The sequence below is a fragment of the Rosa chinensis genome, chromosome 4, assembly GCF_002994745.2.
Source record: "Rosa chinensis cultivar Old Blush chromosome 4, RchiOBHm-V2, whole genome shotgun sequence".
NCBI lineage: Eukaryota > Viridiplantae > Streptophyta > Magnoliopsida > Rosales > Rosaceae > Rosa > Rosa chinensis.
The window spans coordinates 35,851,455-35,878,848 of NC_037091.1; the positions used below are offsets into that span (position 1 = coordinate 35,851,455).

Here is a 27,394-nt window from a genome sequence, read left to right on the forward strand (position 1 = left end):
AATAAGCCTAGTGGGAAATAAGCCCATTCTTTAATATATTATATAATAAGGTACTGACATGTAGCATATCATGTCTCATGTAACTTAAAAATCGGGTCAGTTCGGTGGACCGAACGCGGGAAATCCTAAGACCGAGACTGAACCGAGAGTTTGTGATCGGGTCTGGCTTTGCACCGAACCGAAATATTTCTTATTAAAACCGAACTGATTCGGGAATTTTGGGTCGGTCCAGGTCGGGTTCTCAGTCCTTCGGGTCCTGACGCCCAGGCCTAGTCTGAAATACGAGATTGGGTCAACAAACCAAATTGAGTTGAAAACCCAAAAGCACCCCAGTTTGTTATTGGCTCTCAATTTACTGCGAGTGCCCAATTTACTTTGGGCCTCTACACTAATTTGGGCTCCTCACACAACAACACAAGACTTAGCCCGATCACACAAATAGCCGCCTCCTTCCCTACTAGAAGACCTTGTCATACCTCAACAAAACAGCTGCAATAAAGAGGTGGAGAAATAATGACTTTGAGCCCAACACGGTTTGCCCCTGCCTTACGCGACCTTCAGTCACTACAAACCGAATCGATATCAAAATCCACGGCCATGGCTGCAACACCACTGCTTTATGATATGCTGCCTTAGTGATCAATATATCTCTCACTCTCTCCATCAACAAATCATGCCACCTCTACGCCTTTAGTCGTTCCTGTTTGGGCCACAAACATCAAATCTCAAAAATCTTGCCATCGGGAGTAGAGACCAAGACACCGAGCTCACCATGCTAGTTGAGTCGAATTCGATTTGGCGAGAAGCAGTGATGGTCATAGGGCCAAACGCTTGGCTTTAATGGGTGATCGCCAAAAAAAAGGGACATCAGAGGGCCAACTTTACCACTATCCCTCCAATTTATAATTTCAAGAAATTTTTCGGTTTAGTGGATTAATTTTTGTCCAAAAAAAATTAAATAGACATTTTGGGCACACTTACAAGTGAAAATCACACAAGTCACTGATAAGAGAGGTTGTCTATCCGAAAAGCATACGTCTCGCCTATAAAGCGATGTTTTTGGTATGGCTTTGAAAATGGGTTCATGCATCATTTTTTTTTTTTTTGAGTAAAACAATTATTTCTTTTAAATGATAGGTTTAAAAAAAAAAAATTAAATAAAACTGTAGGAGTATCACCCATCGCTTTATACTGTCTTATTGTTAAGTGAGAGGTCTCCAGCCAAGCTCCCATAGTTGTCTACTCGTTGTTGTATTCAGTGTTCCAAGACTTGCCCTAGACGGTGGTAGTCTGCCTCGAGTAATCTCAAATTAGCACAATAATCAGGAGGTTTTGTGTGGGATGATAAAATTTTTTTTTTTTAAAGGTTTCTAATTTATCTCTTTTTATATTTGATCTCCATTTATCTCTTTCTCTATTCAATCCCCAATCGTCTCTTTTCAAATACTCATTGTTTCATTGTATGCTTTATATTTTTCTCCATATTTTGAGTATTTTTAGTCAATTATATTACTTTATATATATATATATATATATATATATGCACTATAAAAACAAGATAAAAAAAAAAACTGCCTAGGCCTCTCAGCATCAGTGCTAGGCCCTTGATCATTTCTCGACTAGCAGTTAGCGATTTTTAGAACATTAGTTGTATTTTTAAAATTAAAAATTAAAAAAATAAGGATACCCTTAAGTATTCTATTAGTCATCTTTATTTATATATTTAATCAAAATTGTGGATAGCTATTAGTTTGAGCCCAAATGTGTTCAGGAGTACTCAAACTGATTTGATTCTAAATTTCTTAGTCAGCATGTCCAGAGAAATGCGAATGCATAGTAAAAGACGTTATGAGCGCAAGAGATCATCATTATGACTCATGCCCATACCATGTAGGTTATAACTTATAAGAAGGCTCATGCTCACACTCATGTCAAGCAGGCTTCACATAAAACCCATACGTACACATGTGACATCCTCACAAGAACTCTAAAAGCTCAAATAAGAACGATTCAAGCATCTTCAAAGTTAAAGACAAAACTTAAAATCTGAAGTTCCGGTATAAGAAAGCAATATATACAATCTCTCATCATCTCTTATTGGCTTAGAAATCATCTACTGACCAAATCCAATGACACAACAGAAAAAAGTTATTTGTCCACGCCATGAGAAATGATTAGCCTATGCTCAAATGCTTTTCACATCATATATAAGCTTAAGAAACCCATAATTTTCTCTAGAAATGGTCATGGAAAAATGAACGTTTATGTAGTTTTGAGCATTTTTACTGTCCTTGTTTTTTCCTTTTACTCTAAGTAAGGTGTCAATGACACTATCAATGACATTCTTCTCGATATGTCTGACATCTAGATTATGGCGCAATAAAAGATACTCTCAGAAGGCAGTGCAAAAAATATACTTCTCCTTTTCCAATTATCAAACTCCTGCTCGTGTGGTCCTTGAGATATTCGCTTACGTATTTGAGGATTTTTTTTTTTTGCTTTTTCCTACTCCAAAATTGAATTATTGAACCATGCGCTGCACGTAGACATCTCGACCGCGTCATAGGCTTTGGGTGAGGCATTCGTTTAGTAGTACCATTAAAAAAAAAATTCCATCCACGATAGCGATGATCATCATTCAACCACCAACGATGTCCTATGAATTTTTTTTTTTTTTTTTTGACAATTCACCAGCCTAACAAACTTTATATCTTTAGCACACTGGACAAGCTTTATAACATTTTCTGCTATAATCAGATAACAGGGCATATGTAAGAAAATTATTAATAGTCCACAACACAGCAACTCGCATGGTAAATGTCTCTTTCTTGAATGCATTAATTATATGTCTCAATCCCTTTATTCCACAGCATCGATCTTTAGCTCTTCCGCAAATGGTTGTAAATACACATCAATATTATTATGGGTCCCTTTGGGCCTGCCATGAGCAATGACAACAACAAGTATCATTGTTTCATGCATATCATAAACAGACATCACAACAAGCCATGTATTATATGAAGAGCTCATTATTTCAAAAGAGCTAAATTCGTCACTAGCCAACCCAAAACGAACATTATTGCATTCGTTACCAAAATTCGGATATTTTTCATCCAACTTTTTCTAAGATGGAGAATCAACAAGATGTTGGAGTACCCCATCTTTAGTCCTTAGTTTTAGATGCCAAGACATCAAATTTGCAGTATGCGAGACATATATAAAAGTTGCAATTTAGGACCTTATGAAAATAACATAAAATCTTAGCTTCTTTTGATTTGAGTATCATTTTCACTTTCTTCCCAATACAACATACAATCATTCGAACATGCATGAATCTTTTTGTTGGATCCTTGATCATTTTCTTTTGTCTTGTAGAAACTCTTTGGGATACTTTTACTTGCTAAAAATGTGACTCTCAATAGATCTAGAGTTTTAGAAAAAGATAGATCACTATTTGAGTGCAAACACTTAATCCTATACCTCAATAAAAATTCAAGCTACTTTATTTGTGCTCCAGGAAAAAGATCAGTATCCCATCATTAAGTAGCTTATAGAATTTTTTGCCATCTGGGATTGGACCAGAGTCTTGATCTCCAACTGGCTCTCAAGAAGATTGAAGCATTATCATATCATCATGAAACTCAAATGCATCCTGCAGCATATTACTCATGTTATGGTCTAGCATAACTTGTTGTGGGGAGGAGGGACCTGTTGTATCCTCCTCATTTATTAGGGGTAATTGCTCACAGTGTGAGGTCCAATGAATGTTTACATATTCATTCCACTTGCCTACACAATGCATATGGTCATCCACATCTTTCACAGTTTGTCTCCACAAATTTTTACACTCTTTACAAGGATAGTAGATTCTATTCAGAACATGGGAGATATTTTGTGAAGGGTTGATAAATGCACGAGTCCAAAAATATATTCATCAGTTTCTCGATCGAGAAACACTCAATCTTTGTTGATATTGCTCAACTATTTAACTGCTTTGGTAAAGAACTACTGCATAATAAAAAAAAAAAGATTAATTTCAATTTACCCCCCTGAGGTTTGGGGGTGAAATTTCACCCCCTCTACTTTCAATTTTGAATTTTTACCCCCTAAACTTTTCAATTTCAATCAGCCGTGTCCAATTTTTACTGTTCCGTCCAAATTGGACGTTAAGTTTGACTTTTGAGGGTTAAAATGGTCATTTCAACATAAAAAATAAAAAAATATTAAAAAAATTCTGTTTTTTTATTTTTTTTTCTGCTTTTTATTTTTTCTTTATGTTTCTTCGTTTTTTTTTTTTTTTCTGTTTTTTTTTTTTTTTTGGTTCTGTTTCTTCATTTTTTTTTTTTTTTTTTTTATTTTGTCTCCAACCTATACACCACAAGTTATAATAGGTTTATAAAAACAAAAAAATACTCTAGGTAGTTGAAAGCCGCTCGCTGGTCTACGATATTTGTGACATATCTCCGATAAAGTGAAGAATTTAGGATATATCCCAAATAAAGTGAAGAAATATTTGTAAAAAATAATTTTACACTTTATCTGTAAATAAATATCTGTATATCCCCAATAAAGTGAAGAAATATCTGTGTAAAATCATTTTTGGTCTACGATATTTGTGATATATATCCAATAAATTGAAGAATTTTAGGATATATCCCCAATAAAGTGAAGAAATATTTGTGTAAAATCATTTTTTACAGATATTTATTTACAGATAAATATTGGATATATATCCCAAATATCGCAGACCAAAAATGATTTTACACAGATATTTCTTCATTTTATTGGGGATATACAGATATTTATTTACAGATAAAGTGTAAAATTATTTTTTACAGATATTTCTTCACTTTATTGGGGATAAATTCTAAAATTTTTCACTTTATCGGAGATATATTACAAATATCGTAGACCAGTTAGCGGCTTTCAACCACCTAGAATATTTTTTTGTTTTTATAAACCTATTATAATTTGTGGTGTATAGGTTGAAGACAAAAAAAAAAAAAAAAAAAAAAACAGAAAGAAAAAAAAAAGTATTTTTAATTTTTTTTTAATTTTTTATGTTGAAATGACCATTTTAGCCCTCAAAAGTCAAACTTAACGTCCAATTTGGACGGAACAGTAAAAATTGGACAAGACTGATTGAAATTGAAAAGTTTAGGGGGTAAAAATTCAAAATTGAAAGTAGAGGGGGTGAAATGATGACACCCCCAAACCTCAAGGGGGTAAACTGAAATTAATCCAAAAAAAGGGTCCTTGACCCAAAGCCCCAAAATAAGCAAAAATTATCTCACTTACAGCAGCAACAGATTTTTGTTCCCACATACAGAATTTGACATCAAATAACCATTTTGCCCTAAACCTAATTATTAAACTACAACATTGCCACTCAACATCGATCTCTCTCTCTCTCTCCCCCTATCTTTCTGCAAAATAACTTCTTCTTCTCTCTCTCGCAGTCCCTATTAGCTCCTGCAACAGTAACGGACTGTGTACTTCTCCGACTCGGGTCTCAAACCGAACGAAATCATATCCGGATCATCACAGGCGACTTCAACGCCCACGGAGCTTCTCCTCACTCGATTCGACGGACATTTCCAGCTTCGATGCTCCGTCAAGACTCTCTCTCTCTCTCTCACCCCTTATCGGAGTCGAGCGTTGCCCAACCAGAGGCTCGTCCGGCTTCGATGCTCGGTCAAGAACTCTGATTGGAGCATTCTCGGCCACAAATCCAAGGTCGCAAGGCTGCCCTACGTCGAGTTCTGGATCATGACTCATGCATTTAGGCGGTCGTACAACGTCCATGACTTCTCCATCCTCCCATTATACAGCCGCTAAACTCTCACAATCAAGGTCTGCAACCAATGAAGAAGACGTGCACCAGCGAAGAAAGACATGGGTGCCCACAACTTCTTTTTCTTTTCTTTTTTTAAGTAATGGGACAGAAAGAAAGAAAAAAAAAACAGTTTTTGAATGTCTAATTTTAGGAAGATTAGTTCTCATTCCGATGACCGAAAATTCTATTGAGGGGCAATAGATGTCTATTGGGGGACAACAGAGGCAATAGACATCTATTAGGGGCAATAAACCTTTCTGGCGACCTATGAAATCTCCGATGACCTCTTCGGGGACTTCCAGTGAGGTTTTCAGAGAAGTCCGATGGGTGGCGGCAGGTGACCGGAATCTGGCTATCGGTGACCAGATTCCTGCGAAAGTTGACCGAATTCTCGCGGCAGGTGACGGGGCTCCGATGAAGTCTCCTATGGCTTCTCTCTCTTTTTAAGTAACAAAGGAGTGAAGGTAAAATAGTCTTTAAAAAAAAAAAAACAAACTGAATGGGGTATTAGGGAAGACTTCCTTAGAGTGTTTTGGGTAAGGGGAATTAAAAAAACTTAATGGAGTAAGTAGGAAAAAAATCCTTAGAAATGGGGTAAATGGACAAAAACCCTACCCATAAAAAAATCCATTAATAAATCGCACATGATGAATAAATCAACTATCGCCTTATATCTTCATTCCTAAAGTATAGAAAACGATGCCGTCTCACGCGTCACCGACCTGCTATCGCCTCCATCCCCACTGCTGCTGTAATAATCCGGCAACTAGAGCGACGCCGCAACAATCGGAGGACACATCTGTCATAGCAATTCCTTCATCTTCTTCTTAGCCACGAATTCTCGATTTCGGAAAGTGCAGCACCAAGCTCTGGTACCCTTGGTACCCAATCATAGAATATTTGTTTAAATACAGTATGCCAATGATAATACTTGTATGTATTATGGTTGCACTGTATAAACGGTATCTGAATACATTTTGATTTCTTGCATGTTTTGGATTTTTCATCGTTTTCGGGTGGTGGTGGTGGTGGTGGTGGTGGTGCTACCATCGGAGGTGCGGGAAGGGTGAGAAGTGTTTAAAAGGCATTACTTGCAGTGATCACTGGCGGTGGTGGCACTATGGTTGCGCTTCTGAGTTTTGTTGGTAGCCTCAGTCCCCGTCGTGGTGTGTCGATTACTACCGGCACCATCATCAGAGCCACACGGTAAGCACGAGTTCACACGGAACATTCCTCATGGCTAAGTCTTTTGCTTTAGTGGCAGTGGTGCTTGTATTTGGAAGAGGCGCTGCAGGTGCTATAGTAAATTCCGTCTTCAAAGAGGGCAGAACGGCTTTTGAATTTGTTAGAGCCAAAATCAGAGGACCTGCGTAGCATCAGCCAGATGGGCAGGAGGTGGAGCTCCAACCACAGGAGAATGACCAGCAGCTTGCACTTCTTCACCCACCGCACACCCACTTCTGATGAAGAAGCCTGAGAAGATCGGACTGCAACAATTACTGTATTGTTCAATTTGGCTGTTACCGCACCAAGGAATGATTTTGATTAGAGTTTTCCATTTTCTAATTTGATCGATTGTAATAGTTTGATGACTCGATCAATTTAGTTTGCTCAGCTCGATTGTAATAGAATGATGACTTGATCACTTTAATTTGCTCGATTGTGTTGTGACAATTTTTCTTCTTTTAAAGGTTGGTTGCAAGTTTGTGTTGCTTCTTTATCTAAACCTTCTTTCCATAAGCTTCTATTCCTAGTGTGGGCTGTTTGGAAAGAGAGAAATAATAGGACTTGGAGAGAGAAGTTTTCTACAGTTGGTGATGTCTGCTTTCAAGCCAATGCATGGCTTCATGATTTTCAATTCCATTAGGTCAAAAAAGGGCCAGAACAAGTGTCTAGGAAAGCAACGTGGAAGCCTCCATCTGCAGGTTGGCTCAAAGTCAATTTTGATGGTGCATTCTCAAAACAAACTCATATGGGTGGTGTTGGAGTTATTATTAGAGACTCAGAAGGCTCTTATATGGGGGGCATGTTTCAGTATATTGAAAATGTTTACTCCCGGAACAGATAGAGGCAGTAGCAGGGAGGATAGCTGTGCGTATGGTACAATCAAAAAACCTAGCACCTATATCCTTTGAGACGGATTCTTTGAACTTAGCTTGTTTTGTAAACCAAAGCTTAGGTTCAATTACTTCTACTTATGGAAGACTTTATGAGGATATTAGTGAAGGGCTATCATCTATACCAGGAGCCATGCTTGGGCATATTTCTAGAGATGGGAATGCTGTTGCACATTCTTTAGCTAAGTTTGCCTTGCATTCAGGGCAACAGCTGTGTTGGGATACTATTCCTCCCTTATTTATTCAAGATGCTTTAGTAGCTGATTGTAATCTTCTTCATTGATTAATATATTTGACATTTTATTTCAAAAAAAAAAAACTATTCTCCCTTAAAAGTATGTTTATTTTTTTTTTCTTTTTTCTATTTGGCAAGTCAATCATGAATTAAATATCATTATACAATAATTCAATTTTTATTGTGACTGTCATTGCTGATTAGGAAAAAAAATGATGGGTAGGACGAAGTGCAATATGTCAAAAATTTTGCAATTAGTGCTGCAAAAAGTTTAGGGTTCAGATGAAGAATCATGATGTAACTGATGGAGATTTAGGTATGTCATGACTGCTATACAAAACTGAAGAAAGGAATAAGCTTATCACCTAAACTAAAGGAGATCTAAAACCTTACATCTAATTAAGCAATATTGATTCAAGATATCATTCCCAGTGTCATAAAGCATTCTGTAAAGTGATGATATGACTAATTTTTTCAACCCTTTAATCTATGTCTAGTGTACGTAGTAAAAACAAAAAACAATAATAAGAATGTATTGTGTGAGGCCAGAATAATCATAATATGATTGAACATACAATTGTCAACAATGTTAGTCAGCATCTTCTAAATTATGTAGAATGATTACCTCAGCAAAATTTCATGATACCACCAGTACTTTATACTACAACACTATAGTTAATCTGGTTTCTAATATCCTGAGGAATCTCAAGAGAGAAGACTTTGGAACCTCTGTTTCTAATCTCAAAAGAATAAGGAAAAATCATCTAGCTCCAAAAGTTAAATTTACAATAGCAAAACAAAACTACATGATAAAACACATGAGCGCTTAGAACAGAACTGGCATAAAAAAAAAAATACAATAGCACTTCAAGCAAAAGACTGTTGCTATGTAATGGCACTCCGAATCTGCACCAGATAAATTTCAAAGCATCATATTAGAGAGATAGAATGACTATTACAGAGTTGGATTAGAAACTTTTTCTGAAATGGAGACCCGTTGAAGGGGGGTGCAGCTTTGGTAGCCCGGGATCATGTTTATATGCCAAAAGAAAGTGGTGGTCTAAATTTGAAGAATCTTTTCATTCTAAATCAAGCTCTGTTGCTCAAAAGGGGTTGGGACGTGGTGTCAAGAGCCTCCCCCTCGGACTGCTTCCTTCATGATAGGTTCCTGCAAGTGGGTTTGAAGCCATGTACCTATTATAAGAAATCATCAATTTGGCTTGGGTTGAAACAAGTTTGGCTTACTTCTTTCTAAGCTCCGTTGGGTCATTGGGGATGGCAAGACAATTAGACTTTGGAAGGATAATTGGATGGGAGAAATTCTGGGTGAAGTTTTTAATATTGATACTAGCTCTTTGGAGCACTTGGATACTAAAATTAGTGATTTCATAGTCCTGGGCAAGTGGGACTTACATGATATTTTTGTTCAAGTTTTTCCGGGCATAGCTGCATCCCTCACCTCATATGTGCTTCCAGATGAACCAAGAAGTGATCAAGTAGTTAGGGCAGAATCGTCTTCCGGGTTGCTAACGTCAAAAGATGCTTATAGTTCTCTATTGCAGACTGCTTCCGCTTTGGACTGGGGAACCCTTATATGGCACCCAGCTATTCAACCTCGCAAAAGTATTTGCTCCTGGAAAATTCTCCATCGAAAGATTCTTACAGATGAGGCTTTACAACGCCGGGGTGTGTCTTTTTGTTCTCGGTGTTCTCTCTGCAGCGGAGGGGTCTAGACTTGGAGGCATTTGTTCTGGGAGTGCGAAGCTGTCTTCGAGCTTTGGACTTGGTGTTTTCATATGTTCAACATTAGGCATCCCCCATAGGTGTCACTATATGACCTTCTCTCTACTAATTTTATTTCTTCATTCTCTAAAGCCACAAAGTTGCTTTGGCGTATTACATGTTGCAATTTATTGTGGTGTATTTGGAGTGAAAGAAACAAACGTAGGCATAATGGGGGTTTGTTTTCTTCTGCATGCTTCTAGCACTTCTTTATAGGCTCTCTTAAAGATTCTGCTGGGCTTGCTTTTTCTTCTTCCCACCGCCCCTCCTCCTTGCCACTATTCACATACCAACAATTGTCGCAACTCAGAGCTACTGCCCCTCGCTTCATCAGTGTGCAATGGACTCCACCGTTGCACCCTTGCCTAAAGATTAATATTGATGGCTCCTTTAGGAGCTCTGACTTGGCTGGGTTTGGTGGAATAGTGCGGAACCATGACAGTTTGTTTGTGCTAGCTTTCGCTTCGAAGGTCAGAGTGTTTAGTGCTCTCGATGCGGAGATTTTAGCTTTTCTTGAAGCAATTCATGTTGCAAAGCAACGAAACTGGATCGACTTATGGGTTGAGTCTGATTCCATGGCAGTGATACGGTTTTTCAAGTCTCCTAATCTTATTCCTTGGAGGTTGCGAACAAGGTGGCTAAATGGGTTAGCACGGACACGTACGACGTCTTGGCTAACTATGGTGCATCTAATGCGGGAACTCATATCTGGGACTCTCTCCCTTCATTCCTTGTGCCTTCATTTGGTCGTGACTTCTCTGGTAGAGTGGCTTATAGGTTCAGATGAGCTTTTTGCTTCATGTTTCATATCTTGGTTTTTGTTGCTATTGTATTGTTTGTATGGGTCAAGAACTTTCTAGAAGGCTCTATAGCATGGTTTGCATTATGGTTTTTGTTCTGGGCATGGCTTTGGTTACGTCCTCCGGCCTGTATGTAATTTTTTCTTCTCCTTATCAATAATACTTCGGGAGGGGACGTTGAGCTAGTCCTCTTCCCGCTTCTTAAAAAAAAGAAAAAAAATAAAAAATAAAAAAAGATAGAATGACTATACTAGAGAATTTTTTGATGGAAAATAAAAGAGAAAATCGCAAAGAGTTTTGAAGTTCTCTGTGTCTGTGGAAAAATAAGGGTTTAGAATTTGGAGATGATTGATTTGCCAAATAGAAAAAATAAAATTAAAAAAAAAAATTTCAAGGAAGGGTAGTTAGGGTAATAGGTAAAAATAAATAAATTAAAATAATAGATAAATAGAGGGGGTATGTGAATAGGGAAAATGAGTGTGCGAATAACACCACCCTAAAAAAAATGAAAAAATTATGTGATGGGCTATTACCATTTTAATCATATACCTAGCAAGTTTTTGCCTCAATTTTGAGTTGCTTGGCAGCATGCTATGTAGAACACTAAGGCCCCATTTGGATAGCAGGAAATCATGGTATGAAATGAGAATTCCATGTAGAGGTACCGTTTGGTTGTAATTAGAGATTGGAAAGGAAATAAAAAATGAGATTTGATTGGAAATTGACTCTCTCATAAAGCTTGAATTGAATTACCTAGTAAGGGGTGGTATTCCAATTCCATTTGCCACCATCAAAGGCAAAATTACATAAATTATCCCTCTAAAAAGTTTATATTCTCTCACCAACATTCTTTATAAGTTAAAGTCATATTTGTACTTTAATTAGTAAAAGGGTGTTATTGAAAATTATAATTTTATATTTCATTCTTATAACTTACTAAGCACTCCATAGGAATGAAAAATAAATTTCATAATTTAATTTTCAGTAATGTTTCAAATACCTATATGAAAATACCTAAACCTATTCCACTCCATATCAGTTTGGAAAGGAAAATAAATCATTTTCTTATTTTGACATTTCTACCTACCAAACGGGGCCTAAAAGACTAGACCAGATGAAATCAGTTCAGTAATGAAAATGTATTAAGCTCTTAGGTAACTGACTGAAACGGATCGCATGGTTTTTGGTTCTCTCTTTGGTTTGTTTTTGTCAAATTAGCACAACAAACAGCAGAACAGGCTTGACCAAGTTGCAAACATGCAACCTCCAACGTGGCAACACTCCCAATTAAGTTCAGGTCTCGTGTCGCTCTCTCACACTCTCATTCATACACATGAAAACAAAATGACTGCCACCACCACAGTCCATTGTCATCACTCCATAACTCCATACCCACTCCGGCGCCCAAAATCCAAGCCGATAAGAACATCGGTGATGATCGAGTTCCAAAGTAGACAAAATTCCTAAAATTTTAATTTCATGGCTCGTCTTATAATCAAAATTTTCTGAAATTCATGTAATTGTTGTTATTGGGCAGAAATCGTTATCCATCAAATACTATACTCCTAAGTAGAAAGAGAGAATCATGTGAAATAGATTTCAATTAAGTTTATAAAAACACGAAAGAAAACTCACAACAAACTCCTCTACAAATGGTACTGGTTTATTGTTCCCTACTGTTACGGCCGACCAATCACTCACAACCCTTTGAAAACAGATTAACTATTCATGTTTGGTACAACTGAAATCAAAGTACCATTGTCCCTATCTCTGATTTTAACGAAATTACACATGTTTAGCAAAAAAGTACCGAAATGTTTACCTCATTGTTTAGAAAAGTTAATTTCCAAATTACATGCAAAAAATTTAGTAGTTAACATGTCTGTCCTTTTAACTCTCTTTATTTAAATAAAATGATGTGACGTACGTGTCTCGTAATAAAATCGTCCACAATTCAGTCCGGCCCTTTGGCCGTACACGTAGAGTCTCTGACAGTCTGACGCATCGTTTTCCCCAGCTAATGAGAATATTGGCAACGACGCGGCACACCGTTTGCGTTGAAGGGGCCGGGCCCCACCAAACCCGACCTTCTTAATTTGCGTGTCCAAACACCCTCCCATTTCCAACATAAACCCCCTCACTCACTCAGTCCTATATAACCCTAACAGCTTCCCCTTTCATCCTCATCACCAACAACTTTCAGTTTCATTCTCTTCATCCTCTCAAACAATCAATGGCTTTGATAAAATCACCGGCGGCGAGGCTCGCAGCAGTGACGGTCCTGATCTCGCTCCTCTTTGCGGTGTCGCACGGCTACGGTGGCATAGTCGGCGGAAGGAGGCCGGTCGAGGACGTGAAGACGAACAAGGAGGTGCAGGAGCTGGGGAGGTTCTCGGTGGCGGAGTACAATCGCATGCAGAGGAAGAGCTTACGGAGCAACGGCGGCGGAGAGCTTCAGTTCAGGGAGGTGGTGGAGGCGGAGACTCAGGTGGTTTCGGGGATCAAGTACTATCTCAAGGTCTCCACCGTCAGGAATGGAGGACCTCCTTTGTTGTTTGATTCTCAGGTTGTCGTCAAGCCGTGGCTCCGCTCCAAGCGATTGCTCAACTTTGCGCCTCACAATTAATTAATCAAGTTTTCGAACTAAGGGGTGTGATCTACTCTAATTAATTTCTGTGTGTTAAATTAACACTGTTAATGATAATAGGTGCCTAGGTGGTGTTCTTTACTAATCTAGTTGCATCTGATGGTTCTGCGGGTACTGTGTGATATTCTATCTGGATCTATAACGCAGTTCTTGTTGGAATGAATAAATGAATAGCTCCTCGATCTCTGCTAACTTATTTTTCTTGTTCTAACCAAGTTTGTTACTGCTGGAAAGTTGGCATGTGCTAGTAAAATGTTTGGCCGTGATTTGAAGTTCAAACAAATTAGAGATCACTGAATTGAGGATGTGATACATTGCTCGAGTTAAAAGTTGGAGATCTTCACAAGGGTTTCTGATGTCGTGCATTAGAATTCTGTTTGGGTAGAAGTAAAATAAAAGGAAAAAAGGAATGACGAGAGCAGAAACTATTAATAAAAATGAAAATAATAATTGGCATAGTGGACTTGTTCTCATGCATCTTACAAATAAAAAATAAATAAAAAAATGAATAAACCTAGACGACCTTTAGAAAGTTGTATACCGTGGCGGATCCAGATTCAAAATCTGTTTAGGTTAATTAGACAATCAGAGAAATTAGACTAATTTTTCTATAAATTTTGTTTTTGGTACAATGATGACAGCTCACAGTTTTCTGTACAAAATTGAATGTATAGAAGTGTATGGGTATATACTCACAGCTTCAAGCCAATGCGATATATCATGAAAGATATAAATCTAAACAGAATAATTTAAAAAGTTGTGCTAACCTTGAAAGTTGAAACTCAGATATGAAAATGTATAAAGCAACAAGAATAACGAAGACCCAGAACACAAAATGGTCAAGTCCTGTAATTAAAATTCGCCACTGCCTAAAGTTCAAAACTTTCTTGTAATCCACAATATGCAATCAAGCAAAAACTTGACAGAAACTTCAAAAAGACAAAAACCTAATTTCACCCAATTCCCCATTGTACCCTAAACAAAAACCACTTAAATCCACAAAACCCCACTAATATTCTCCGAAACCCAACAAATCCAAATGAAATTCTAGTATAAGATCCAAATTTGAGCCCTAAGAAAAAAAAAACAGAGGCTTACATTACTTCCTTCCCAGACTTGGTAGACGCGCTTTGCCATGGTTAGAGAGAGACTAGCTAGGCAGGAACATAGTCGAAGATTTAGAACTTTTGGGCGTTCATCGCATAACACCCACCACAAAAACCCAAAGAATCAAAAACGGAAACCCACCACCTCCACTCTCCTAGATTAAAATTCCACGTTGGCTGGTTCTGATGGAATTTCAAAATTAATTGAAGGTAGACACACACACACACACTTAAGGGTTTTTTGCCCAAAATATTGTCTACGCTTGAGCCCATATAGCCTTCTACTTCCTTCCGCCCCTGGTTGTATAACCTAAAAATTTTCTCGTTTTGGCATATGTTTTTTTTTTTTTGATAAAAATGCCAATTTTGTTGATAATGTGATAATAATATAAAGAGATCTTCATTTGTAAAAATAATCTCACACACGATGTTACATTTGTAGTAGAATTTAACATAATATGTAGGAAATAAAATAAAAATAAAAACTAATCCCTATACTTCAATCTAACTATGTGGTCACAGTTTTGAATAAAGAACCTAGCCACATAAACGTGAGAGAGAGGAAAAATCCCTAGCTCACAAAACCTATCGCGGACTGCATGGAGGATGTTGATGAAATGTTGTTCGTCTGGCTGTATCCCTGGCACTGGCAGATGTACGTCGGCCGGTGGACTTGCATCCTACTCATGGAGAAGGACTGCGTCGCTCTCAAACGTATCTTGTTGGAAAATTGTTGACAGCAAGAGCTTTCAATAAGCGGTCGTTTATGGGGATGTTCCGGCGAGCATGGCAGTTAAATGGCCGCTACACCATTGAGTAGCATGATGACCGATTTCTCTTTACCTTGTCAGACCCAAATGATCATAACCGGATTCTCCGAGGTGGTCCATGGGGTTTTGATAGAGCTCCAGTGGTGCTGGCACCATATGATGGTGTTGGAGCAATCAAAGATGTCCCACTTACCATCCTAGCTTTCTGGATCAAGGTGCGGGGATTGCCGCTAGATTTCCATACTAATCGCTGTCTCCGAAGGATTGGCAGTGCAATGGGTCGTTATGTTCAAAAGGACACAACGGAGTTCGATGCAGGGAGAATCCAGATCCGAGTTGAACTTGATCTGATGCAACCTATCATTTTCCGGCGTAGTTTTACGGTGGACAATGGTATTGATGTGGATTTGGACTTCTTTTCCGAGAATCTCTATGGTGGGTGTAGGGATTGCGGACTTGTCACTCATGTAGGCTTACCCTGCTCTGGAACTCCACTGCCAAAGGAGGTACGAACTGACTCTTTTCCAACACATCGAAATCTGGAGCATACTTTGAATCGAGTGGATGTGACACCTCATGTTGGACTGGTGTTGGTCTTTGGGGCACAAACTCTCCAAGCCGGTTTGGAGATATTTCTGCCGACTGCTAAACCTAAGGTGAGGAAGGAAATACGCCGGCAGTCTTCTACTGGTAGTGGAGAGGGCAGCTCAGGTGTGCAGATAGAATCCAATACTGATGTGTTGGAGTGTGGTAGTGTGCCAGGGTCTGGTGGCTCTGATCAAGGTGCAGTTGGGATTGATAGCTCGGCAGAGCATATACCAAGCAATGCAGTGACTTCTCATAGTTGTGGAATGTGTAGAAAGCGTGTGGAGGAGGATGGGATCTCTCCAAAGAAGATGAGACTGAGTTTGGCAGTTGGCAGAACAAATTTGGATGCCATGACAATAGGTTTATGCAATGTGAAACCGGTCAAGGAGGTGTATAAGAAGAGGGGTAGGCCGAAAGGTGCCAAAAACAAGACCAAGGAGCTCAAGGTTGTTCAAGCTTCCCCTATGAAAAAGTCTCCATCAAAGAAGATTAAGACTCCAAGAAAAGAGGAGAAGTTGGTAAATGGCTTCCCGAAATTTACCATAGTCGAGGTTGTCAATGGTTCCAACCCGTCCAAGGGTAAGGAACCAATAGTTGCTTAATTAGTTATCCTAGCATCAATTGTCTATGCTTGTAAGAATAGCTCCATGAATCTTGTGGAATTACTTAGCTTTACCATACCATAATTGCGTGCTCGGCGTCTTAAGTTAGGTAAAATATATTGCCTATAAAGCGAGGTATTTTTATGCGGCATAGACTACTCTGAGCATAAATTTTTTATTGGAGTAGTCTTCTATACTATTCTTGATCTATGAACCGGGGCATACTATTGGTATGTTCTATTTTCTATAAAAAAAAAAAAAAAAATCTAACTATGTGATCACCGTACATCAAAAATTTTAAATGAGCTTCCACATTTAGTCTATCATGAAGAACTTGTTGCAGAGCAATACTCAAGATTCTATTTGTTGATTTTTTGTCATTATAGGATGAGTGGTGGAGGTGATGATTTTTTTTCTATAGGACATAGAAGATGATTTCTTCCTTGTATATAATGATTTGTGCTGAGTTTCAACTTGAAGCGTGAAATCCTCTGTTTATTCTCTTCTGAAATCTCAAATATATAGATGCAAAACTGATATAGCTACTAGGTTAGGAATTCAGCATAAAAAAGATTATTGGTAAGTACTTAGGAATTCACAACATTGATTTCTGCAAAGATCTTTTAAATGCCAAATAACTGCTTTTAAAGATTTCAAACAAGCTGAATGGTTGGGAAAGATCTACTCTTTCTAGAGCTGGGAAACTAACTCTTATTAAGTCTAGTTTATCTGGAATGCCAAATCATGTTTTATCTTGTTTCATGTGTCCTACTAAAGTTAATAAAGTTTTTGATCGAGTGTCGAGAAATTTCTTTTGGGGGAAAAGCTGCCATTCCCCCTGTAGCTTGGAACCAGATTTGTCTCCCCAAGTCCATGGATGGATTAGGCATCAGACCTGCTACGTACTTATTTCAACTTAGTTATTCTAGCTAAGTTAGGTTGGAAGATAATCACTGACAAGAATAATTGGTTGGTAGATATTATTTGGAGAAAGTATATGAGGAAACACTCTTTTTTTTACTTGAAAGCTAAGACCAACCATTCCATGGCCTGGAAGGGAATCCTGGAAAGTACGGACCTTCTTTTGCAAGGTATGAGATGAATTGTGGGTAATGGAGAAGATATTAATTTCTGGGCTTTCAATTAGGCTTATCATTTTCCTATCATCAATCTTCTGCCTACTAATAGAAGAGGCAATATTGATCTAGATGAAAATGTTAGTGTTTACATTTCTAATGTTTTACTGGGATAAACCCAAACTTTCTAGTTTTCTTGATCCTAGTAATGCTAATTCAATCTTGAGTATTCCTGTACCTGCTTTAAGCTCTTTTAATGAGTTTGTTTGGGGTCCTTCCCCAAATGGAATTTTCTCTATTAAGTCTGCTATTTGGCTCCAATCTGATTCTAATAATCCTCATTCAAGGGGAAATTTTTTGAATGAAATCTGGAAATTAAACATCCCTCCAAAAGCTAAGATTTTTGCTTGGCTTTTGACTGGGGGAAGACTGAAAACTAGAGCAAGAATTGCCCGTTTTGCTTTAAATCATGATGTTAGCTACCCTCGTTGTAGCCAAAGGGATGAGGACTTAAACCACCTCTTCTTCTCCATCCCCTTTGCTACAAGAGTTTGGCAAGCTGCTAGTATTAATTTGCAGAATTACTCTTATTTTGATGATTGGTTCCTCTCCTGGTTCAGGTTTGGCTACCAGAAACAGGTTACTGAAAATTTATTATCATTTGTTGGAAGATCTGGGAAGCCAGGAACAACTTCATCTTCAGACAAAAAATAACCATTCCCTCTATGGTTATTCATTCAGCTACTACATCTGAGTCCGATTATAGAATTAACAATCCTACAAAAGATAGACCTTCAATTTCGCATACCAACATCATTCGTTGGTCCCCTCCTCCTCCCGGTTTTATCAAGCTCAACTTTGACGGATCTGTCATCAACAGTAAGCATGTTGTTGCCGGTTTTGTTCCAAGAGACCACGATGCTTCCCCCATTTTTGCTAGTTCTAGAGCCATTGGTAACTTCTCGATCTCCATTGTTGAGGGTAGTGCAGTTAGAGATGGCCTGTATCATGCTTTCATCCTCAATTACCAGAAAATCATTGTGGAAGGTGATTCCAAGCTGATCATTTATGCCATTAACAAGAAGTGCACTCCCCCTTGGCGTTTGCAAACCCTGATCGATCAAGGATATCCTTAGCCTAGCTGACAATTTCGAAGAGATCTCTTTTATCCCGTCCCTCGAGAAGCGAACTTTCTTGCCGATGCCATTCCTAACATTGGTCACAGCTTAGACTCTCCAATAACGTGGGCAAACAAGCTCCCCCTTTAAGCTCTCTCTGCTTTTAATTTTGATAATTTTAGGTTCGGTTGTATTAGAGGTTTCAATTTGTAAAAAAAAAAAATAAAAAATACAACAACAAATGCTATCGATTGGGAGTATGTTTTGCTGTGAAGTCAGCCCTCCTTGGCTACATGAACTTGTTAAGGAATACAATATGGAATAATCGGGGCACTGCTATTATTGCCTTTGGCACACTACTAGTAAAATGGGCAACTTACACAATTTTAGTCACACAGATTATTCCACAGTCACAGATATTGGTTTGAAAAACTATTACACCCTGATAAACGTATAAAATCAGTAGAATTGGACCCACATGAATTTCTATTGAATAAAATATTTCATTATTTAAACATGATTTTTTTTTCCTTATAAAAATTATACAACTACACTTTCATAACTAATACAATTTGATACAGACGTAGGTGTGAAATGAGCATCACACAGTCTACAATGAACATACTGATTACTGCAGTGGTGTTCACCTGGTCAGTTGCTGACCAAAGAATTTATGCTCAATAACCCTTAGATTTACATCAAAGGGTGGAAAACAAAACACCTCAACTTAATAATAATTCTCTCTGTCATTGGATTTACATCCAAGGGTGGTTGAACATTATTTTCTTGGTCAATAACTGACCAGGTGAACATTTTCGCTGATTACTGATATCAGTGTACAATGATTTGATGCGCATTAGTGAATGAAGGTTTCATGTTGAGGAAAAAAATAAAAAAAAAAGGCTACCGACTCAATACAACCACGATGGCATTTAGGTAAATCTGCCAATTGTGTAAAAAACTCAGAGAAGCCATATACCTAGTCAGATCAATGAAACTCGTACCCCAAAACCCGAGAGAGTAAGCCGAAGAAGATGAGTCGCCCCAAGAATGACCGGGCAATAGACCTGGGTAGTCCATTGCTCAATGACATCGCCGATGCTTTCTTGAAGAGCGCAACCGTATGTTTTCTCTTTCTTCTTTTCCACCCAATGTAAATGTCGCTTTTTGTTTTTCTGGGTATTCATTTGTGTTGTTTGTTCCAGATCGGTGTTACCAAAGCTGCTGCAGAGGATACTTACTATGCCGTCAAAAGGGGTATTCTCATTACTTTCCTTTTGATTATAGAAATACCCAGAAAAAATTTGACACTGAAAACTGTTGAAAATGTTACCAAATGCCAAATGATACTCTTGCAGGGAGCGTTTCAAGTCAGGACTTTGAGTACACTGTGAGTAAACCCAGAACAGAATTTCAGCATTTCATTGTTTGATTCAGATGTTTTTCGAATTTTATGATTTTATTGAAGCTAGTGTCTAGTGGCTACTTTAAATTATGGTTTCAGTATCTCAATTGGTTTTATACAATATATGTTTTCGGTATTGCTAATCGAGAATACTGTTTCTGTAGTTGAAGAATATGTGTAAAGAAGGTGCATATTATGGTAAGTCGGGTTGTTTCATTGTAAGAAAACTTTTTTATGTATGGATGAAGTTATGCAAGTCATGCTTCATGCTTCAGCTTCCTTCCTTTTGCAAAATGAACAATTACTTTGATTACACTGACAGGAACTGTTGCTGGAGTTTTTGTGACGACGGAGTATGGTCTGGAGAGTGTTCGTGGCAGAAGAGACTGGGTATGTCTGCTGTCGATTGTTCGTTGTACTATATATGAACCATTTAACAGTAAATATATAGTTTTTGCTGTACAGCTTGAAGCTCCTATGTTCCTCAAATACCTCAATCGGTCATAATGCTCATATCAGTTCGTACATGCTGATTCTGAATTTATAATTTAGGCGATTGCTTCCCGAATCTCCAGTTACTTTTTAAAGGTTCTACCCATGTACCATGGATCCTCAACTAGTCATAATTTTCGTAGTTGTTCATTTTAGGATTGCATTGTGTAGCTACTGAAATTACACTTGGGAGACCATATGTAGTATTACTAGTGAAAGGACCGAAGTATTATGAGTATTCTATTTCCTTTTGTTTCAATCCTATGTGCTTACCTATTTCAACTCCTAATTCATCCCAAGACTAGATTTAATCATTGAGACGTGAGGTTGAAACTATTATGGAGTTCTTTCTGATGGCATGCAAATTCAATCAGTCAAGTCTTTACTTTCTGATGTCCATGTTAATCATCAATCAGCAAGTCTTTTGTTTCCTCAATATTGCAGAAGAATACCATGATTGCGGGTGCAATGACAGGGGCTGTGATGTCTGCAGTGAACAAAAACAACAAGGACAAAATTCTGGTGGATGCAATGGTTGCAGGTACCATTGCAGGTGCTGCATTATTCCTCAGAAATCTTGCCACAGGATCTCTCCACAAGTAGTAGGTTTTCAGCGTCTTCATTTTTTTTTTTTTTAAGAATGACTTGGTTCTTCAGCTAAACTACTGAATGTTGATAATGGGGATATGAATCATCAAATGTTTCTTGTTGAGCAATGTCTTTGTGCATGTGTATATGTTTGATGGTAGCTGATGATTGTGTGACTGTATGTGGATGTGACGCCATGTCCAGTCAGCCAAGTTTAATGGGCTAATTATATCCATTACCAACATATGGGTATCTGTATTTTTTGAGTTTCAAGGGAAAGCTGACACACTGAACATCTTTCCAATTCTCTTGGTTGAAAACCATTCAAATTTCAAGATCAAATGGTCTTCATTGGTCTGCCTGAACTTCTGCTCACTTCATATCTGGGTATACCTTCATCAGTCCTTCAATATTCTGCTCTTTGGATTCCATTTTCATCACATTAAGCATGTGTAGCCACTTTACATCTGAGTGAGGACCTTCGGTATCATTTTTTTATGCCTTATGGATTGAATGCAGAATAATGAGTCGATTAAATACCAAGTGCGAAATGGGATGACACAATTCCCTGATTATCTTCATGCACCCAACTGGAAGCCTTGTACCTCTTTTATCCACGCATGCTATCACAAGATTATTGTAAAGAAGCTCATTTTGAAACTCTTAAGGACTGAGTGTTAAGCTTCACCTTGAAGTCAATTCTGTGAAAGGGAGAAGTTTTTCCCATTTCCGGTTTAGGGAGAGAGTCGAATTTTAGTCGGCAACTTCAGCTTGATAAGAGGTGTCGATATTTATCAATGGAAAAAGGAACTAGTATGAAACGAAAAGAAAAGGCCAATTTAACCTGACAAAGAAACAAAAAAACAGTGCAAAGCTATAGCTAAAGCAAAGCATTTCCTTCGGGGACAGACCATAAAACTAAAGCAAACAATTTCGTCTTGCACTCGTCCAAAATAGAAAGACCAATTTTAAAGCTCACTGATTGTAAATAAAAGCAGAAGGAACGCATAAAAGCTGTTGAGCAATGTCTTAAACATATAATAAAACGATAAGCTTAAACATATAATAAAACGATAAGCTTAAACATATAATAAAACGATAGACAAAGATACATACCTTCCCCTCTTCCTAGTTTGAAACAAAAGCTAGCTCTATAACCCCTTGCCTGTATAATTGAATACTACTTAACGTACGCTGTCACATAATACGAATCAGCTAAATTTTCTTCCAGTGATGGAAGGCAATGTTCAATTATTTTCTTCGGTTACGAAGGAAGACTTTCTATTCATTGCCATCATTAAATGAACATCACACAAACACACACACATTGAAGATTCATCAAGTCTAAACATTCAGACATGAAGCTGCATGCATGATCCAGTGGTATGTAAATAACAACTGAGACTATGGAGATAAGATCTGAAAGGACTTCGAGACTATGCATGCATTATATCTGTAACTTGATATCAAAATAAGTAGATCAGTAAATTCAACCATGTATGGAAAGAAATTCTGTCCAGCATTTTGGGTAACAAAGAATTTGATTCAGTAAGTTAACTGAAACTCGATCATTTTGGTTAATAAAACATCGATATGAAGTTATAAACCCAAAAATGTTGATCCACAAAATTAGCGCCAGTCAATTCAAATATTTTGATTATTTTCACACAAAAACATTTAGCAAAGTTATAACAAGCCCATGTATATAGAATTTATAGATGGTGATTCCATCAGACAAAAAAAATATGTGAGGCAGCTAGGTTAATAAGGGGGATATGCATGCATTGTGTATTTTAGCTTCAATAAAAAATATATAAAGAAAATAAGTCAGCAAGATCAACAACTGCTGAAACCTATATTTTCAGGCACAACATTAATGAAATTTGAACCAGCTTTACCTATAAATAATAGATTCTATCAAGTGCATACAAAGTCAAACTCATGTTAAGCTCAGAATGCAATCCCAAAAGACTAAATTCTCAATCCATGTCTATCAGTCTTCAGCAATGGTAGCACAACCAAAAACTAGCCAATAATATAAATTTTTGAACCCACAAACTTCACTAGCAATAGTCTCGTCACACACATAACTTGTTTCTGCTGAGTAGTTGACAAAAGCATGTCTACTCAAAGTATTCATATAATTAAAATTTATTAAATTTAAGTGCTCACAGTTTCAATTCAAAATGATTTTGCTGCTGCATTTACCGCCCCTTAGTAAGAAATAGATTGGCTTGTTCAAGTAAGACAAGACTCTCAGTAAATGAATCCACGAAGAGGTACTTGTATCCAACGGTTCCAAGATCTTTAACTTGTTTGCTCTTTGGGTCCACTAATTTCAGCATTTTCTGCTTATACCAGCCCTCTATGTGATCTACTTGGAGCACTAGTTCACCATTCCTCATAAAACCAAATGGCTGAAAAATACAAAGCGTTATGAGGTCTACAGTACATAATTTAGTCCAAGATTCTGCCACACCATTTTCTTTCATCGCCCACAAGTCAAAATAGTCCCCTCCTCTAGGGTCCTGTAATGATTGAATCTCGAACAATGCAAGAGAAGCCCCATATCTCGAAATATCAAGTCTCGGTAAGGTTCTACTGGCCCTGAGATTTTCGGGCATACCCCTAAGATTTTCGGGCATGTCAACTGTGCCAAATGATTCATTAACCAAGTTGAATGTTGCTATGGAAGCGGAGTATGTTGCTATGGAAGCGGAGTCTGTATCATACTGAAACCAATGCAATGCACTATTGACATAAGCATTTCCCTCCTTGAAACCATTAAAGAGTGGTTGAAGTACTTTCTCAGAAGATTCAGAAATAAGGCTTTTCCAAGCTCTTGGCTAAAGACCAAACCTCAGCCTCACGTACTAGGGGTGGGCGCGGGTCGGGCCGGCTCGGTTTTGGGCCCAACTCGAGTTCGACCCGCATTGATTGGTTGGGCTAAAATTTGCACCGACAACTGTCCTGGGCCGACGTGTTCGGGTTACCCGAATTTTCAGTTCCGCTTGGTGTGGTTTCGGGGTTTGTTGGCGACGGTGGCGCTGTGCAGAACTGCAGATCGAAGGCGGGTTGAAGGTCGGCGTTGTGCAGATCGAAGGTCGAAAGCTGAAGGTTGGGCTCAACATTGTGCAGATCGAAGGCTTTGCGCAGAAATGCAGATCGAAGTCGAAGGTTGGGCTCGACGTTGTGCAGGTCAGCGTCGTTGTTAGGCGGCTTGGTCGGTGGCGTTGGTCTCGTTGGTCAGCGGCTGTGAGAGGGTCGTTTGAGTCTAGACCCGAGAGAGATGAGAACCCCCGAGAGAGATTAGGGTTTTCTTGAGAGGAATCAGGTACAATAGAGTTTATGTGCAACCTGATTGCATCCAATGAGAATTCGACAACTAATTTAAATAAAAACTAATGTTAATTTAAATAAAAATTAAATATTTAATTATCGGCCGGTTCGGTTTTAATCCGGTCAGTTCAGCCACTGAACTCGATCCCTAACCGGAAAAGGCTGGTTCGGTTCGGAAAACTGACATTTTTCACCGTATTCCGTCCGGTTCGGTCCTCGAGCTGGTTTTCTGGGGCGGTTTGGCCGGTTTTGTACTTCCGGCTCGGTTTATGCCCAGCCCTACAGACCTTTTCTGTTGATCCAACTAACCCTTTAATTGCAAGCCTCAAAACCTTATAGTCATTGTTAACCGAATCATAGCCAAAACCAAAGCTTTCTTCATCCACTGCAGTGTTTGGTCAAGTAGGACTAGGTGAACATACATACCTTCTGGTTGAAGGGTTCCAAAGTAGTATGCGACTGGAAGGAAAGCCAGAATAAATAGGCAGGCACACAACCCCGTTACAAGTTCCCATCATAGGAGACAAATAAATTCTTTCAACCGTCAATAGGAGGAGTTATGAGATTTGTGTACTCATAGAATTCAGGGGTGTCTTGGTACAAGTAGTAAAAAGGAACAAATTATGGGCAGCTGGTTACATGTACTTTTATCAGCCGAGCGCCGGTTATGAAGAGGAGACGATGAGCGTCCTCGTTTTCAGTGTTGAAGTGAAGGTGGGCGGTGACGAAGGTGGAGTTTTTGATGAGAGATCTTCACGACTTGCACACTGTTGTGCATTTCATTAACGATTTGACCGGCAGCTTCAGGAGAATTCTCTTCACAACTTCTTCGATCGGGAATGTAGTCTCACGTTTTTGGAGGAGGCTCTTGGATTTCTAGGGTTTTAGAGAGAGACTGGTTCGGCACAGGAGAAAAGTTGAAGCTAGATGTGATTTTATAAGAGAGAAACGAAGGGCACCAAGTTCGAGGTTTTTGTCAAAGTAGACAGCATGTGCGTCAATTGGCTTCTACTACAGCACTGACACTTAGGGGGTGTATTCATTTAAGAGTCCACAAGATTTTTTTGAATTTTGAAAGTTTATGAGTATTCAATTGAGATTTTAAACAATCATTTAAAATCTTAATGTATTCAATTAAGATTTAAAATTATCCATTCAAATCTGTATATATTCAAAAGTATACGGATTTTTAAGGATTTCATTAAATGCTGGATTTTAGAAGATTTTATAGTGCTTTTTATACATATCAAAACTCAAAAACATCCAACCACTTTCCAAGATATTTTGATGGATTCTTTCTCACTCAAAAAATGAAGAAGCTCTTCACCAAAAAAAAAAAAGGGTTCTTAACGCAAAGCCCAAAATTGAGCCAAGATATTCCCACTTACACCATCAACTGTTTTTTATTCCCACTTACACAAATTAAAAGTAAAATGATAATTTTGCCCTCAACTAAATTAATAAACTACCTCATGCCATCGATCTCTCTCTTTCATCCATCTGTTCTGAAACTCTCTCTCTCTCTCTCTCTCTCTCTCTCTCTCTCTCTCTCTCTCTCTCTCTCTCTCTCTCTCTCTCTCTCTCTCTCTCTCTCTCTCTCTCTCTCTCTCTCTCTCTCTCTCTCTCTCTCTCTCTCTCTCCTCGTCGGACTCGGACAAACGACGTCGCTCTTTTTGATCTCTGTGCTAGACGGTGGCCTCCCGAAGACGACGGCGACTGGCGCGAAGAAGGACAGCTCCGATCTAGTACTCCATGGGCTGATACCTCTGATCTATTCTCAGCATTTCCTCTTCTTCTTGATCTGGATGATACCTCCTTGTCATCACTGATTCATCATGATTGGGATGATCATGAACATGGGCGGATCCAAGTAGTAGCTTGGACGGGCTCACTTTTAGGCTTAAAAAACAAATTAGATGTATATTTTAATTGATGTGGGTTTAAATGTTTAATTGACGTGGGTAAGTGGGTTTAATTGATTTCAAAACTTATCAAGGTCGATCAATCATCAATGGGTCTTCTTTGCAATTGTTGTGGGTTTAATTGATTTCAATACTTATCATTTTATCAATTGTTGTGCTATCTCAATATCTCGGCCAGGAGCTTGGCCTCATTCGAATGTCAAGTAATCAATTCAAGTTTATAGAGTTAACTTTGCAGATTGGGCTTGGGTTTATTTGCTAACTATTTCGTCCTATCCATGGTTTTATATTCAGAACAAACTTTTGGGTTGAAAAAAAAAACTATATATATGATGTATATTTTTTGTTTATATGTTTGTTTGTTTAACGAAGCCACCCGAACTCTCAAATTATCGAAGTTAAACTCCTCTCTGGCTCTTCCATTCTCTCCGTCCATCACAAATTCTCATTCTTCTTCTTCGCAAAAAGGCCTAAATTACGTACTAAATTCAATCTTTGAACACTTGAACTCTCAAGTTCTCATCTCCCCACTCTTGCATTCGCACACCTGTGCATTATTGTACTAAAAAAAAATTTTGGGCTTCACCCAAAGGGACACATAAATATGTAGCCCTCCCTATTTTTAAATCCTAGATCCGCCACTGATCATGAAGACGAGATTTGCATCCATCTAATGATGATATCAGATGCCAAATACCCAGAAGAATTGTAGTTCCAAGAGGCTATGATGACGTCTTTTACCTTCATTTCCAAAAAGATGAACAACATCGCGTCGTGTTCTTCATCGACTTTGACAATCCAATTTACCCAAGCAGTCCCATGGAGTGCAACCCATGATTAATTGATTACGAAATATCAGCATGACCAGTGAAGAGAAGCCCTGCTGAAGTCAAGGTATGGAACTTTCCTTTTTCTATTTCATGGGACCACTTCTTCCAGATATGCTATAATATTCATTTCTCTTTCAATTT

At 38.3% G+C, this 27,394-nt stretch overlaps 2 protein-coding genes across 3 annotated transcripts; both read left to right on the top strand.

Annotated features, from left to right (window-relative positions):
* The first annotated feature begins 12,947 nt into the window (after positions 1 to 12,947).
* On the top strand, positions 12,948 to 13,624 carry LOC112200899 (cysteine proteinase inhibitor B). The gene has a single exon (XM_024341908.2). It carries the CDS (start codon positions 13,004 to 13,006, stop codon positions 13,394 to 13,396), a length of 393 nt encoding a protein of 130 aa, XP_024197676.1. The 5' UTR covers positions 12,948 to 13,003; the 3' UTR covers positions 13,397 to 13,624.
* A 6,010-nt stretch (positions 13,625 to 19,634) lies between these two features.
* On the top strand, positions 19,635 to 21,290 carry LOC112198521 (outer envelope pore protein 16-1, chloroplastic). Of its 2 annotated transcripts, none has more exons than XM_024339665.2 (6): positions 19,635 to 19,798; positions 19,883 to 19,934; positions 20,036 to 20,067; positions 20,247 to 20,280; positions 20,405 to 20,472; positions 20,534 to 20,963. In XM_024339665.2, exons 1-6 carry the CDS (start codon positions 19,712 to 19,714, stop codon positions 20,627 to 20,629), a joined length of 369 nt encoding a protein of 122 aa, XP_024195433.1. In that variant the 5' UTR covers positions 19,635 to 19,711; the 3' UTR covers positions 20,630 to 20,963. The 2 variants fall into 2 exon arrangements, with proteins under 2 accessions (XP_024195433.1, XP_024195432.1); XM_024339664.2 differs by lacking the exon at positions 20,534 to 20,963 and adding an exon at positions 21,019 to 21,290 and having other exon boundaries at positions 19,638 to 19,798.
* The last annotated feature ends 6,104 nt before the right edge of the window (positions 21,291 to 27,394 follow it).